The sequence below is a fragment of the Rhea americana genome, unplaced genomic scaffold, assembly GCF_003343005.1.
Source record: "Rhea americana isolate MKP2758 unplaced genomic scaffold, rheAme1 scaffold_433, whole genome shotgun sequence".
Classification (NCBI taxonomy): Eukaryota; Metazoa; Chordata; class Aves; order Rheiformes; family Rheidae; genus Rhea; species Rhea americana.
Window position 1 is genome coordinate 122,293 of NW_028186572.1, and position 16,495 is coordinate 138,787.

The 16,495-nt window shown below is 41.9% G+C and overlaps 1 protein-coding gene across 4 annotated transcripts in view; it reads left to right on the forward strand.

Annotated features, from left to right (window-relative positions):
- Positions 1 to 12,730, forward strand: part of CRAMP1 (cramped chromatin regulator 1) — a 51,020-nt gene extending 38,290 nt beyond the window's left edge. For all 4 annotated transcript variants that reach the window (XM_085315660.1, XM_085315663.1, XM_085315661.1 and 1 more), the window contains 8 exons: positions 512 to 593; positions 1,335 to 1,439; positions 2,489 to 2,667; positions 3,116 to 3,199; positions 4,569 to 4,803; positions 5,057 to 5,221; positions 5,854 to 5,999; positions 8,036 to 12,730. In XM_085315660.1, the coding sequence (XP_085171786.1) occupies positions 512 to 593; positions 1,335 to 1,439; positions 2,489 to 2,667; positions 3,116 to 3,199; positions 4,569 to 4,803; positions 5,057 to 5,221; positions 5,854 to 5,999; positions 8,036 to 8,200 (1,161 nt within the window). In that variant the 3' untranslated portion in view covers positions 8,201 to 12,730. The remainder of the gene's footprint in view (positions 1 to 511; positions 594 to 1,334; positions 1,440 to 2,488; positions 2,668 to 3,115; positions 3,200 to 4,568; positions 4,804 to 5,056; positions 5,222 to 5,853; positions 6,000 to 8,035) is intronic.
- The last annotated feature ends 3,765 nt before the right edge of the window (positions 12,731 to 16,495 follow it).

A 16,495-nucleotide genomic window follows, 5' to 3' on the forward strand; every position in this document is an offset into this window, starting at 1 on the left:
GGCAGCCTGTTACCAAATTTCACTTTAAGCAGGTATTAACCTCCCTTAGACCATTCTGATGATCCCAGCAAAAAGGCAGATGCCACTGTTAAACCACAAACTTTTCAAAGAGATTTGTAGCAGGTGGAGAACATACACAAGATGGATTAGAAACAAGATAATGGAAACTTCCTTGGGGAAAAAAAGGTTATAAAGTTCTAACACAGCCTTTGATCTCTCCTGGTCTGAGAATAGAATCTATGATCTGCCCAGAAGTTACGTACAAATTATTTTTAGGTAGTGAGATACTCTGCTCTGTGCAATGTCATTTCTTTTAAAAACTCYGAAGTACATGTTGCTGTCTCATAAGTTATTAATTCACACTTGTTTAGTTGCAATGGAAGATGAATGGAAGATACAGTCTAGACCCCATCCTTAAGTTTGCTCATGAACTTCTAAACTCTAGAAGACCARCTTTACCCTCTGTGCTGTGTTTAAATATGTTTTGTCTATTGTTGCCTCTCTCACACAGAGAACGCTGCTCCCTAGGCCATCTGGAAATCCGTCCCAGCATGTCTGTTCCTTTTCTATCTTATCCAACTCATCCATAACAGGTRAGTCTGCGTATCTTCCATCACTTTTATGCTGCCATGAGAGCAATTGGAAAGTGTCTCGGAATGCTGCACAAAGGAAAGATTTTTGAAAAGAGGAAAATACCCTTTCAAAACCACGAAGTCATATACTGTTTKGTTGAGTAACTTCCTACAGGATGATAGGATAGTGCTCCTGGATCATTGTTATGGACGTTGTGATTGTAATAGGGATTTTTTTCTTCTGTTTCTCACTCTTTCCTGCTTTCAGTACTCTGGAGCTCTCTGCAAGGAGACAAAATTTTGGAAGAAAATACCGAGATATGAGTATTTTTCTATGGAGTGTAATTATTGTCTAGATTTCATACTGAACTTTTCTTAGTATCTGAGATACTGTACAGTCATGCAGTATAGTTAGTATACTACCCACTTGTCCTTTCCTGCTTAAGTACAATGATAGTACAAGTTACCTGTCATCTCAGCCTTAATCTAAAAATCAACATTAGAGGTTAAAGTTTATCTTCACTGAAAATAATGAAGGCAGCTGCAATCACACATCAACAGCTGCAGTTGCATTTTTTTGTGGTAGGGCATTGGTTAGCTCTTATTACTATTTCACGTCTGCTTCATCATTGTCTCCACTATTTGCATTCCTGCAGCTCACTGCTGCTTGGAATTTGTTTTGCTTCCATTGAACTGTGTTGTACTCTGTTTTAATGATGTTAGATCTCATTTGCCTGAGAGTTATTTAACGCTTCACCCTAGGGAGAGGTTCGTTTCGGCCAATCCAGTCCTCACTGAATAAAGCYGCTGTTTCTCGTCCCATCGTGCCGAAGGTTCTTCCAACACAGGCTACCAACCATCTGTCTAGTAAGTTTTTCCTGAAATAGAATGGGAGTTGCAGTTTGTCCTGATCTACATGATGTTACATTGTTGGTTTCGCTTTCCTAAGTATGAACCATTAGTGCYTTTTGAAATTAAAGGAAAGAAAATAGTGCAATATTACTGATGTCCTACTTTCTGTGSCTTTATGTGGCTGGAAAAAGGGAGCAATCAGTGGTGGAACAGTTCAAACTAGGTTCCTTTGCTGTGTCTGACCCACGGGAAAAGCAAGGATTTAGAATACGTGACTGAAATTCCAYACTTGTGTCACATTTTATTGTAAGGCTCTTCTGAGAAGAGGTTGCAACATATTTGAAAGAAACTGGTAAGCAGCCTATCTGCTAGCATGAGATACTACAAGGAAAAGATTGCCATTGTATTAGGAAAAAAACAAACACCAGATACTGTCTCACAACAAAAGAGTATGTCCCTTAATTAGGATGGTTAGTGAGTTGAAAACAGTGAATAGCTCTATGTTTTATAATAGGCTTGGAGAATTCACTGCCACAGGAAGGCATTCAGATGTTTTAACTGGATTTTAAAAGATCTGGAGGGGCTTGACCCTGCAACTAGATAAAKTTGTATATTGAGGCTAAATGGCTTCTAGACACAAGATAACAAAATAAGGTTATTTTATATTTATAGTTCCTCTGGTAAATCTTTGGAAGTTTCTAGAAATGTTATAACCAACAACTATTACTTTTTTATCTGAACATTATTAAGAGGTGTAGATGTTACTGGTAGAGGAGAGAAAGGGGTAAAAGAACAGGGATATTTCTCCAAACTGTTTTTATATACTTGGTAATGTATTGGAGCAAGGCAGAAAAGTTACAAACATTCAGCTGAAAGAAATGTTATCCTTTCTAAAAAGAAAAAGCTGACATAGCTGATCAGATAATGACCATTTTTGCCTTTTGCATTTGTTAAATTTTGGCTATCTGGCCAATATTTTTAAAATGATCTTTGAAAAGAGTCACAAYAAAGTAATTGTGTGAAGAAAAGGCTTCTAATGTGTTTTTCTTTCTGTTTCGTAAAAGGTGCTATTGATTTGGCAGCTAAAAGTGCCGGTATTATCCCTGGTAGCCCTTTGCCTGTTCTGGATGCAGATGGTTTGTCAGGTGTATCTCCACTGTCACCAGACGGAGTGACCGCAGTGGTAACAGGGCAGGAGTCAACCGTAGCACATCAGAATGGAGGGTCCCTCACCACCGTGGAGGTCAGTGTCTCTTGAGCTTGCTTTTTGAAGTAGTTAAGCATCCTGTTCTTTCACTGTGTAAAAAGMCATATTATTAATGACTCTTCAGTAAGCTTTCTCCTGGGGTTTGTTGTTAGATGTTCTYGTCATGGTGAGCCCAATCTGTGTTGGGTATTATGCATTTAGGGGTTGAGGGATCAAATCATCATTGCACAGGATAGCAAATTTCCATGCTGTAAAGCAGCTTTCATYGGTGAGCCAATGGAAGCTGGCCATCCAGAATCTGGATTCAAAAAGAAACAATATCATTTGAGGGACAGAATCTGATGTAGACCATTTTGAAAGGCAGGCTATATAGACAAAGCATGCATAAACAGTGATGTGCACTTGCCTCTTACAGCCCCAGCTGTATTTGCAGAGCCTCATGTAAAGTTAGGTCACTCACATAATGCCTATTGTGCTTCTCTAGGGCTCAGGCACTGGGTGTCGGGTTCCATTCATCAGCCTGCCAACACGGCATGAGCAGCAGGAGGCAGTTCCTGATGGCTTCCAGGTAGAGTATGTGTTGAAAGAACAGCTGTATGAAATGGAGAATAGTTTGAAAACCAGTTAGAGGCCCTTGATCCTAGATTACTGTATACCGTTGTTACGTTTTGTGGAAGTGGAAATCTCTAACATTTGATGGAATTTAAAGAACAAAATACAAGAAAGCTGCTTACATTTATTTCTCTGTAAAAGAGCAAAATGAAGCTGACAGGCTCTGATCTCTGAAGGATGAACAAATCTTACTTAATGCTTGATCCAGTGGAGGAATTTGGGATAGGAATGTAGCAAAGCATTTATAAACACCACAAAGAAAGATTTCAGGAACTGGCAGCCCTGCTTGCTGAAGAAGGAAAATTAAGACTAAAAGCATGATTGTAATGCCTGCATCCTCTTAAAAGAATCCCTTTTTTTTAACATTAGATCCAATAAGATGTAGATATTTAAACTGTAAGTGTAGTAGCACATAAGTTCTAAGAGTCTTGTCATCTTGTCCCCACCTTCCTTCTCCAGTGGGATCCAGGACCTCGTGTTAGCTAATTAGCACTCAGAATACAGTTTGTTTGTTTGTTTTAATAGAAGCACTTTCCACTTTTCCTGTGATAAGGTTGTGCAAAAAAGGTAAAACTAATGTGACCAAGAGCATAAAAGTGAGGAAAATTTTATAGCACTTGTGTCAGGACGTTTACCTAGGTATTTATTTAAGGTAGGGCAGTCTTAGGTTCTGGTTCCAWCTCTCAAGATTGCTTTGTGTGGACTACATCAGATAAAATTCCGACAGAGTTTTATGACGAGGAATTAGAACCAAAATTCCTTAAGAAAAAAAAAGATTGATTTTCAGCAAGTCTAGCTATACAGAAAAGTGAGTTAACCTTTTAAAATATTTATCTTATTTAAGTATTTGTAGAGTTCTTGTCTATATAAAGGCAAATGTAATCCTTAATTCTTAAGAACTATCTTGTAAATTCCCCCAAAAAACATGTTAATTCTGTTGCTATGTATGAGTGCTTGTTTCTGTTATGTAGGTTAAATTAAATGTTCTTTGGTATGTTAAACTCATGTGTTTTCAGACAGATCAGCAGGATATAGGATGAGGAATATTTGTTTATGCTTACAGATATTATTTTCAGAAATAATGCAATTTCCATGTGTTAGTATGATATTCAAAATGTGGACCCAACTAATCTTTYATGTCTAGATGAGAAGGAAAACACTTCCAAGAGTTTTTGGATCTATGAACAAAGAACATTAAGAATATAATTTGCTAGTCCTTTTTTTAAAAATCTGATATTAATCTGATGTTTAGGATGCAAGCTGTCATTTTTCAGACATGTATCTAAGTCTTTCATAAACTTAGGAATTATCTGTTTCTGCAACAGGGCACATCAGTCCTTTCTCTGTCAGAACTAACCAAGACTCCTCTCCAGAATGGTCTTTCCACCCCTCCACTTCCCTCATCAGAGGCTTCCAGTACCCGTCTCTCTCCTCCCAATGTCTCTGCTCTCTTGGATATTTCTCTGCCCGGACCACCTGAAGATGTGCTCTCTCAAGGAGAACCTGCCACTCAGATCAGTGATTCTATCATTGAAATAGCTATCAGCTCTGGTCAATACAGTAAGTCTGAGCTAGCTAAACTCTTCCTATTAATAATTTTCAAAAAAATTACTATCATCTTAGATGTTAGCATAAACTTCTAAGAAACAGTTATTGGATTTTTTTTTTAATATCTATTGGAAAGATAATTTTTGGTGGCCTCTCTCTTCTGATGTATGTAGTTTTATGGGATTTTTWWAAAAAAAAAATCAGTGCAGTGTCCTGTAACTTTACTACATTGACTGAATCAGTGATTCCTGACATTGGCTTACAGGTGAAGGTGTTTCTCTCTCTCCTGCAAAGCTGAATGGCAGTGACAGCTCTAAAAGTCTTCCATCCCCATCCAGTAGTCCTCAGCAGAACTGGATTGCCTCTCCCAGCCATGATCCCCAGTGGTACCCCAATGACTCCACAGACTCGTCTCTCAGTAGCTTGTTTTGTAAGTATCTGTATGCAAAGAACTGCAACAAAAAAGCTCTTCTGTTTCGAAAAAAAACCCTGTTTATTAGAAGTGAATCTTTTGAAAAATAGGAAATTCAGCAGGACTTTTGTAGATTTTTTTCCCTATGTTTCTTGCTTTGCCTTGTAACACTTTTGTCTTGTATGTGCTTTCTTTCTCTTTGCAAGTCCATTCCTGAAATGATCCTGTCGCTAGAGTGGGGCAAGAGCCTATACCCTGGGGCAAATAATTCCTTGGCACTTCTTTGTAGTCTGCTTGGAGCCTGACTCATCAGTTAGGTTGAGATGTTTTGGCTGTTCTGCCAAAGTGATAAGATGCCCTTGGCTCTGCTGTTGGAACATAGGCTTCATTCTGTGCTTGGTGAGCATAATCTCAAAGAGATGAGATCACTGGGTTTGTCTGAGAGTTCTGTAAGCTAACACTTGATGGTGCCAGTGTAATGGGGCTCTTCATACTCTTAGCAGCCTGCTGAAGGCGTTCATGCTGGTAACACATATCTTTCAGGAGACAGAAGAAATAGTTGTCCTTCATTTTCTATTTCCCTGTTCTCTTTGACCTCTCAGTTGCAAACACTGAGTGCAGTGACTTACTGATATGCCTGTTCTTTATAGCAAGTTTCATCTCCCCTGAGAAAGGCCGAAAAATGTTGCCAACTCCTGTTGGAACTGCCAGTGGCACCTCCTTACTAGGACCTAGCCTTCTGGATGGAAACTCACGCGACTCTTTTGTATCACGGTCTCTGGCAGATGTAGCAGAGGTATGTGAATAAATTACATTCAGCTGTCTTTCCTTCTTTTTTAGTGCAGTGTTATTGCATATTATTTATCATACCTTCTTGAGATTGTCCTGCCTTAAAGCAGAGGTGCTTGACATCTGCACTGTAGCTTAGCAAAACAGGGTCTTAATTAAAAGACACAAAATGATGTGAGGATATATTGCAGCAGAGCTGCTACATGAAACTGTGGTGAGCACCTTTGACCCATGTTCTTTTTGATGGGGGAGGTCATGCTTGCCTTATTGGACATAAGCGTTGTTTTGACTGAGAGTTTTAAGCCTTCTGTTTTGTGTGTCCTGCTTTATAGAGGCAGGATGAGAAAAGGATTAATACTGATGCAGCTGCAGTTGCAGGGCTGGTAGGAAAAGTAAATAGGCCCAGGAGGAAGAATCAGGAAATGGTTGATGCTAAGTTACCTGAAAGAATGGCAGAAGGCCCCATATTGCTGAATTATTTTCTCTGTAGGTAGAATTATCCTTTGTTTTGAAATCATTCGCAGAGGTAGAGTGGAGACCAGCAGTTACTAAGGCTCCGATGTCCTCGAGGGCAGGGCTGACTTTTAAAGGGACCTAGACGGGTTGGAGGGATGTCCCACCAGGAACATTATGGAATTCAGCAAGGAGAAATGCAAGATCTTGCATCTCAGAAGGAATAACCCTTGGCAGCAGTACAGGCTGGGGACTGACTGGATGGGAAACAGCTCTGCTGAGAAGTACATGGTGGGTCTTGGTAGACAGCAAGCTAAACAAGAGCCATCAGTGTGTTATGATAGCAAGGAAGGCCAGCAGCATCCTGGGCTGTATTAACAGCAGCACAGCCAGTAGATCGAGGAAAGCAATTATCCTCTTCTATTCAGCAGTTGTAAAACCCTATCTAGAATATTGCTTCCAGTTTTGAGCCCCCAGTCCATGAAAGACATGGATAAATGGATGAAAGTTCAGTAGAGGGCCACCAGGATGGTCAGGGGACTGGAGCAGTTGCCTGGTGAGGAGAGGCTGAGCGTACTGTCTTGTTCAGCCAGAGAAGAGAAGGCTTCGGGGGGGTAGGAGGAACCTCATAGCAGCCATCCAGTACCTGCAGGGAAGTTATCAGGAAGAGGGAGCCAGGCCCTTCACAGTGTTATGTGGTRGGAGGAAGAGAGGAAACATGTAAACTGAAATGTGGGATGCTCTGACTCGATGCAAAGAAAAACCTTTTCATTGTGAGGTTGGATTAGAGACCTCTTAATCTCCCTTGTAACCTAAATTATCTTATCATTTACAGTCATTGGCTCAACATAACATAAGGCTACATTGTAACTCCACAGGGGCTGTGCCATGAGGAAAGGAAAAAGCCATTCCTCCTTTGCCCTCTGGATATTGATAAGGAACTTCTCTACACACCTTGTAACTAGAAGCTGCAGCAAATTAATGCTGATTTAATGTGGCTTTGGCAGGTCCAGACTTCACACACAGCTCCACTTCCAGGGTTAAATAGGAAGATTCTGCTTACTTTTATTGACAAGAATCTGTTAAGTAGTATGTGTGTTAATTAAAGAAGTGTATGATAATCTGTGTGGACTTTAAATGGTACTGGAGCCCTTGATCTAACAAACTGCCTTCAGAGGAAAATAGGGTGAGCCACCATTTTAGGCACACCAGAGCAGCCGCAGTATTTTGTTGCTGTTGTGGCAAATGTGGGTTTGTGTAGGAGTCTGTAGAGGAAGCAAGTGTCATCGGCTTTAATGAAGGGAGAATTTTGAAAGAATTTTGTTGTCCTGCAGAATCAAGTTTTCTTTTCAAACACAGTTATGTACATAAGATGCATTATCTAAACAGTTTTTGATCAGTGTCTCTGAAAGTGCATCTTAATGCTGAATTAAGGAGTAGTTGTAATGCTGTGTGGGTAAGGCCCATTCAGACTGCAGTATCTTGAGAGGCTCCCATTAACCCACAGATAGGAACTATTCTCTAACTCAGATAAAGCAAGATAAATCTCTGCTGATACGTGACTGCTCTTTTCTCTTACCTGTTTTCTAGGTGGTGGATTCCCAGCTGGCTTGCATGATGAATGAGAATAGCATAGATTACATATCTCGTTTTAATGACCTTGCCCAGGAGCTATCCATACCTGAGCCCACCCGGAGGGAAATTCTGTTTGATGGAGGTGGTGGTGGTCCCCCTATTGGAGATCTCTCACAGTGAGCACACGAGACCAACAGGCTAGTGGAGACTGTTCAGCTACGGTGGAACTTGCAACGCTGGATCACAGCAGGGGCAGGTTGTGGAGAAGCAGCTGAGGCTCAGCTGTACCATCTTTCTAAAAGAGCAGCATTGTCTTCGAAGATCTGAAGAAGTACTTGCAAGTCCTGGAATGTGCAATATGCTCGGAACAACAAAACGTGGAATAGTATTGTAGGAAATGATGTGTCCCCTGCATCAGTGATATAAGATGGCAGGTTTATGTCCTGGACTTGTACTGGGGAATGGCCTGGGAAGAAGCAGCTCAAGCAGAAAGGGTATTGCCAGAAGCTCCCCTACATGAATTATTTTTTGTGTAGTAATCAAAATGCTATGATTTGGGATTCATACTGAAGTTGCGGAGAAGGGGGGGGCAGGGTATGGAAAGCATTTTGCATCTTGAAACGTCCTAGTTGGCACTCTTTTTATGGATCGGTCAAACTGAAGTTTGTTGCACTCTCTCCAAACGCGCTATGACTCTGTTATGCACCATTTTTTTTTCTTTGGCAATGTTTTGTTGTTTGAACATTCCAGCAAGGGCACGTACCTGCTTTCTCGTTTGCTAGGGGAGCTCTGATTCACCCTACTCCCAGATTGCATGGAACCCTGGGGAGTTTCCTCTGTTTTTGAACCCCATCACGTGTCGCAGTCATCATTCTTCTGACTGTACTCATCTCCATTTTTAAGTGAGAGTCTTCATCACATTTCACCGTTCGTCCCACCAGTGGGAGGGTGTTTTTCTGCTTTCCCTCAAGGATGTTTGCTTTTTCAGTCAGGAAACACTGCAAAAGAGCTCTTACGGGAATCACTAGGAAAGCTTTGTCATAATTAGTCTTGGCTTTGCTCAAAACCTGTATATATTGCCATCTTTCTCCACAAAAATGCAAGCTACAGCATGTCACTGAGGATTTTCCTGGGAGAGGAAATAGGAAAGAATAATGTATAGATGCAAATAATATTTTAACGCTARAACTGTTGAAATCTGTCTTGTGTCATAAAAGGAAAGGTGTCAAGGCCTAGCTTAATCCCTTAGTCCCTCCTTGTTTCCTCCTTGTCCTGCTAATTCCAGGTGCTCTGTAGTACCTCAGGGCATCATTTTTCATTACAGTCACTCCTGGGCACTAATGGATCTGGTACTCCCTCTATGAAATCCCTATGCATTTAATGGTAGTGTTTTAATATCTGAAAGACCCAGATCCTGATTTCAGCAGGTTCAAAGCAGTCTAAACTTACTTTCTCTACAGCTGGTTTTCCTTTGATTCTGCCTTTATAACTCAGGAGACTTTTCCTATTTCCTTTCCTACCAGTCTTGAGAGAGGATACTTTTACTGTGCCCCTTTTCTAAGCACTTCTCTGCTCCTCCAGTAAGAGGATGTCCCTTGGCTATTTTAGGTAGCTCTGAACTTATCCAAGGGGCTAGTCCTGTATAAACCTCAACTTTATATAAGAGCTGTTTGTTAATAAATAATCAAAACTTCTCCATCTCTTAGGCTATTATCAGGGGTTCGTTTTCCCAACTTGCACTATATTTGGTGGATGTAGTTCTACCTGCCTTTAGCTACTTTTACAAAGCATTTGACTGGGAGTTTCTTGTAACCTTGCTCACAGTGCACTGATTGGGCTCACCCTTTTCCCAGTCACTTTACCCTGCTTATGCAGATTTTGCTTTTTACTGCTACGTAGTTTGCCTTGCACTCTCTATCATTAAGAGAAATTGTAACATTTTCTGATGCTTCTTTTCAGTGGCCCAGAGTTTGTTGACTTCACTCTAAAGGTAGTGGAATTTGGAAGACATTCCTGTGATTCGTTCTGTAAGAAACCCACATGCGAGGTTACTACATTCTCCTTTCTGATGAAGGGAACATGGAATCAAGTGCGTATCACTAGCAAGAAGACAGTCCGTACCAGAAAAAGGGAGAATTTTCATGCCCATGAGCTAGCTTTCTATTCCTACTGCATGTCATGTGAGTTCTTAAGTTATTCTGTCRTTATTTTTCTGTTACCCTTACTGAGCCCTGTTGGAGAACTCTGTTGCAGTTATCAGCAGATCATGTAAACCTAGAATATAAAAAGTTGAAGGCTGTCAGAAAGATGAATGCTAAGTGTATCATTTTGTGAGGGTCCCCCCTTGGTATGACGAGGGCACCCATTAATCTCAAGAGTCACTCCATCTACAACTTCGTTTTACTTAAAGTTGGGATATATTTTGGTTCAGTCTTTCCCAGAGTGTTTCCTCTTAGTTTTGGCTTCTCATGTTAGTAATGCTGTTTATCCTAGGTACTGTACCTCCAAAAATCCTTCCAACTTTCAGGACAAAAACAGAGGACTCTTGCTATAGCTGTAGCCATCGATTACAAGACGCAGGAGGAGATGTGATACGCTCTAATCAAGTGCTGTATAAAAAAAATCTGAACTGTTATTCTTAAGCTTCTAAATATTGAAAGATCAGCCTGATGGTCTCCAGTGGGTTATATACCTTGACAACCATTTCCATGCTCTCTCCCCAGGCTGGCAGTGGAGTGGCTGTCACGCTGATTTTCACTCTAGGTTGTCTGGAATAGGTGCGCGTGTTGCTGCACCTGTATGGCAAGGTACATCAGAATGTGTGGTGGGTTTCTGCCATCTGATACGGGGAGCTGACAGGCTGCCTCTTCTCAGCTCATCCAGTTGCCATAGGGGAATAATGATGTTGTAGAATGAATGTCAGTATAATGGCTATTTTTAGTGGTGTCCATGAGATCAGAAGATTTTAATATCCTGAACCTCTGCGAGTAGACTGGGAACATGAGGCTTTGCCATTGCAAAGTGGAAATGACAGAGGTACTTGTTCAGCACTCAAATTTTTGTGGTTAAAACTGTGTTTAGCATCAGCTTCTTAAAAATTCTTACTATAAAAACAGATTTTTTTTTTTTTTTTTTTAATACCAAATTCTCTTAGCAGCCACCTGCCTCTTGAGACTTGCAATTCCCAGAGACTTTTGGTATTTGGCTTCTGATTTCAGAAATGTAATGCTCTGCAAACTGCATTTTAGAAACAAAGCCCATTCAGGAGAAGTAAATCTTATCAGGGAAAATTTTGAAAATAACTTAGATCATTATGAAAATTTTGCATTGATGTGGAATTTGTTATCCTTATTATGTGAAAAGTCATGTAAACGCACTTCTGACTCCACCAGTTGCAGACTTCAGGTGGGTGTGCTTTACTTGCTGATCATCATCACTTTGTGTCCAAGACTGCCAAGGGATAAATCAGTAACTTCTTTTTTTTTAAGTAATATCCAGAATGTTTTTAAAATATTAATAATTTCAGTTTCCCCAACAGAAGTAACAAGATTCACTTCTGTAATCACGTCAGCTTATCCCACACAGATACTCAAGCAAGAAGCAAGTAGGTAGTGAAATGCAGGCAGGATTGTTTTTAAGGAAAAGATAACTTTGTTATTTTCAAGGCATAGAAGGACATTTGGAGAGGACAAATGGACACTAACAACCTGGTCTCTGTTTCTGCTGTTAGCTGCTCTAAGGCTTGCTCCTGGCTTCAGGTTTTAATGGTTTTATTTTTAAACCTCTGGTAGGCTTGCCCCATGCTGGTTTAGTGGCCATATGTATAATAAGGAGGTTCTGAGTAGTTCCCCACGGTGAAAGGCAGAAAATTCAGTATTTGTCATCATCAGTCTGGGTGAAAAGCAGTACCACATCCTAAGAATTAGATCTGCCTGTGTATCCATGTGTGCGCTAACAGTGGGTTGTCTGCTGAGTGTTGCATCCTGATTAAGTGCACAGTTCATTTTATCCCTTATCACTAAATCTACTAGGCATAGGAATATTAACTGTTTATAATATGGTCTTGTTTAGCCTTTTCTTGACACCCTTCTTTATATTTCTAAATTCAGTTAAATAGCTTGTATCARACGTAATCTATAAAGTTTCATCCACTGACTTCACAGATCCCAGAGTGGAAATTAAGTTGCATTTTATTTTTTACACTCAGACTTCAGATGCATTTATAAGGAAAGTACTGCACTTTTTTTAACCTTTTCAAACCTTTGAATCTCTTAATTTCACAGCAATTTGTAAATGTTAACTAAGTGAAACCTTGGCAAGCACTACGGCAATAAGTTATCATTAATTATTGAAACATGATAACTGCTTTAGAGCTTATGGTTCTGGCAGCAAAATTTAATGCTGTTTCTTTTAATAATAGTTAAGCCATATCATCTGAGGTTTCTGGCTTGTTTGAGATGTGAATTTGTTTTATAGATTATAAATATACCTATATAGTGTATGTATAAAGCAGAATGCCTGTCCTTACTGATTATTTTTTGTACCATATTGTAAATTATATTATTTATTCTTTACCAATTTTGGAAAAAGGTGTTTTGGTTATTTAATATAATATACAAAAGCTGTTAAACTTCTCTGTTTAAATTTCCAATTCAACTTGTAAAGCTGTTTTTATTCTTGTGCATAAATACATACTAATACTTGGTCTAAGTTATGTCCCGTGTATTATTTGCAGTTCCTGCCTTATCACATTTTCCATTTAACCTTTATTGACATAGCTGTGGCCCCGGTAGAATCTGTGGATCAACATTTGTCCATAAGTCTTGAGCTTTCTGAGGTAAAATTCTGGTTTCATTGAGATCAGTGGCACAATTTCCATTGATTTCCCTCAGCCCAGAATTTTCATTATATTTTCCATGGTGAGAAAGTGTTCAGCTTTTTTTTATTATTTTCAGTCGATACCTTCCAGCTTCCCTCCCCAGCAGTGTCCCAGCTTAAGAAATGGGTCAAACCAGAGGACTCTCCGTACTGAAATTCCTATTCAGAGTAGTCACCAGCAACTGCTCAAAGGACAGGATACAAGGAAGAGGATATGTGTATCTTGATCTCTCCCTTGGCACCTCCTCACAGCTTCTGATAAGCAGGAGCTGAGAGGTAGAGGTTGCACCCAGGCCATTGGGTTTATGTAGCTACCACTGGAAAAACTTCGTCACCCTGAGGACAGTCGAGCAGATTGTCTGCAGAGGTTGTGCAGTCTCAATTTCAAAGGTTTCAAGACCAGAATGGATAAAGCCCTGAGTAACCTGGTCTGACCTTGTATCTGACCCTGCTTTGAGCAGGAGGGTGAACAAGAGACCTCCCGAGGTTCCTTCCAACCTGAATTATCCTGTGATCTATGGTATTAATTTGTCTGGTTCCTTTTTGTACACATCCAGGCCTTTCTCTTCAACATCCAAGGGCAGCTGTAGTTTAATTAAGTCTTGAAAAAGTGCAAGCTTGTTCTTAAACCAGATGCCCCACAGCAGACTACCAGAGACAGCAAAGAATTGGTACATCATGCATTTTTTCCTCCTTCATCATATTAAAGATAATTGAGTCTTATTCCATACCACCACTTTTCTCCTAAAAGCAATATAGTATCATTTTATGCTAAGCAACAATAAACGAAAGAGGAAGAAGATATTTAGTCATGACTGAAAATACCACAAATCTCAAACTACAGCTGTCTACAGGGAAYGCTTACAAAAGTTGGTACAGAATTAACTAAAAATAAGAATTTAAAGTATGTTAGGTAAGCCACACAAAATCCCTCTTTTGGACATTCTCCTGTTGAACTTAGATTACCGTAATTTGATATTTTTATTGAAATTAACCAAATCAAAGATACTTTGATTCTGAATGAGAATATTTATTCTCATTTGAGATTACTGCCATTTAAATCCAAGTGAGTTAGATCCCCCGCTTAGTCTTCTCCAAGTTAAGAAGTCCCAACTCTCTCAGCCTTTCTTCCTACAACCAAGGCTCTTATCATGTCAGTAGCCCTTTGCTGGAACTGCTGCAGCAGATCCAGGTCTCTCTGGTACTGGGCAGCCCAGACATGGACACAGCGTCCCACATATGGCCTCACCAGGACTTAGCAGAGGGGGGAAGGATCACCTCCCTCAACSTGATGGCAAAATTGCCTAATGCAGTCCAGGATACCACTGGCTTTTAACCACAAGGACWCATCGCTAGCTCATGGTCAACTTCTTGTCCACCGGGACACCCAGGCCCTTCTCCACAGAACTGCTTTTGAGCAGGTCACGCCTCAGCCTGGCCTGGTGCCTGGGGTTATTCGTCCCCAGGTGCAGGACCCTGCACTTGCCTTTGTTGAACTTCACGAGGTTCCTCTCTGCCCACTGCTCCAGCCTGTCAAGGTCACCYTCAATGGCAGAACAGCCCTCAGCTGTATCAGCCGCTCCTCCCAGTTTGGTATCATCCACAGACTTGCTGAGGGTGTCCTCGGTCCCTTCATCCCGGTCACTGATGAATAAGYTGAAGAGGACTGGACCCAGCATTGACACCTGAGTTAAATCACTTGTTACTGGCCTCCAACTAGACTTTGCACCACTGATCACAACCCTGTGAGCTCTGCCAGAGCAGCTAGCCCGTATTTTATCAGCTTGCCTCTGAGGATGTTACAGGAGACAGCATCAGACGCCTTACTGAAGTCAAGGTAGACAACATCCACTGCTTTCCTCTCATCTACCCAGCCAGTCATTCCATCATGGAAGGCCATTAGGTTGCTCAAGCAGGATTTCCCCTTTTCAAACCCACAGGGACTGCTCCCAATCGCCTTCTTGTCCCTCATGGGTCTAAAAACAACTTCACGAAAAGATCAAGAAGTGGGTTTTAATGTTCACCATCTGAGGTCTTTATGCTTTTAAAACAGTTCCATRTGATTGACTTAGAGCAGAGTAGTTTATTTTTTTCCAAATGAAGAAATGGTCTGGATTTGTTTTATGGGTGGAAGGAGGTTTAGAGAATTAGGTTGATAAAAGCAGAATTAAACAACAAAAAAAGGAGCTCATGACGAGTATTATTTAATGCCTCTTTTCCACCCAAAGAGTGCAGGTGCCCCCTACCACCTGTGCACAGGGAAAACTGGAGTAGATGGCCAAGCTGGAGCTTTTTCTGTTCAACTTCCACACCTACACCACCTCGTGACACACGCTCACACCTAAGAGAGATGTTTGACTCTTCCACTTTCTACCAATGCTGAGATAAAGTGTATCCTAACATTTTTTTTCAGAGCTTACCTAAATCTGTCCTTTAATGACCAAAATTTAACACTGTCTAAGTAGGAGGAATAGTATGAGTCAGAACTAAGAACTATCGTTAGGGTAAGAAACAAGAATAATGCAAGATGCTGCTTTTCGTCAATCCTTCAAGATAAAATCAGCAATAAGGCTGCCTCTGAATTTGCGGAAAGCTGCCAAACCATTAAAGAAGACCTTCACCTTCGTCTGCAAACATTAAGCACCGTAAGGTAACCATCAAGCAAACGCGTTTGGTTAAGAACAGCTAAACAAGCACTTGGACCCCTATCAGCTTACCAGAGCCCAGACAYAAGTTCTCCTGAGAGCTGATGGGTTTTAAGCAGTCTTTGCCCTCACTGCCTCTGCCCGGGCCGTTTGCTGACCCCGTTTCCTGGGACGGGGAAGAGGCAGCGTGGGGGCRGCCAAGGCGCGACCTCCTCCCCCCTGCGAACGCTGGGCCAAGACCCCCGATCCCTCACGGACACCACGCCAAAGTCAGCAGGCTAGAAAATCTCCCGTGGGCTTATTTCTTAGGACGCTCTTTATCCTGATTTGGGGGCTTTATGTTCTCGGTGGCGTGTTTTTTTTTTTTTAATGGATGTTTTCGGGTGAAATGTCTGTATAAAAACCACGCGACTGCACCCCTGAAGCACAGACGAAAGCTGACCCGTCTCCGACCTGCCGCAACCCTTTGCCGAAAAAAATAAGCTTTTTTTGGCCCCAGAGCTGAGGCAGAGCGGTGCCTGTGGGGAAGGGAACTAAAGAGGCCGGAGCCGCCCCGGGGGCTGCCGGCCGCAGGCCCCCTGCGCAGGGCTCTGCGCGGCGCGGCTCCCCCGCGGGCGGCACCGCCGCCACACGGCGCAGCGGCCGGCGAACTCCGCAACCGCCACCCTGAGCGTCGCGGCCGCGCTACCTGCCCCTTGCAACGCCCGCCCCTCGCTCGCTCCGCCCCAGTCCTCAGCCAACGGCCGCGCAGCTCTCCCTACGGGACAGGCGGCTCCTCCAATGGAGAGGCGGCCAGGACGAGCGGCGGCGCGGGTCCTTTCAGGCTGGAAGGGAAACCGGGTAGGCGGGATCCCGAGGCGGTAGGACGCCTCCCATAGGTTGTTCGATATGATGGACATGGGGATCAGCCAACGGCAGGGCAGGGCGGGCCGGCCGCCGCGCTACCTGCTGC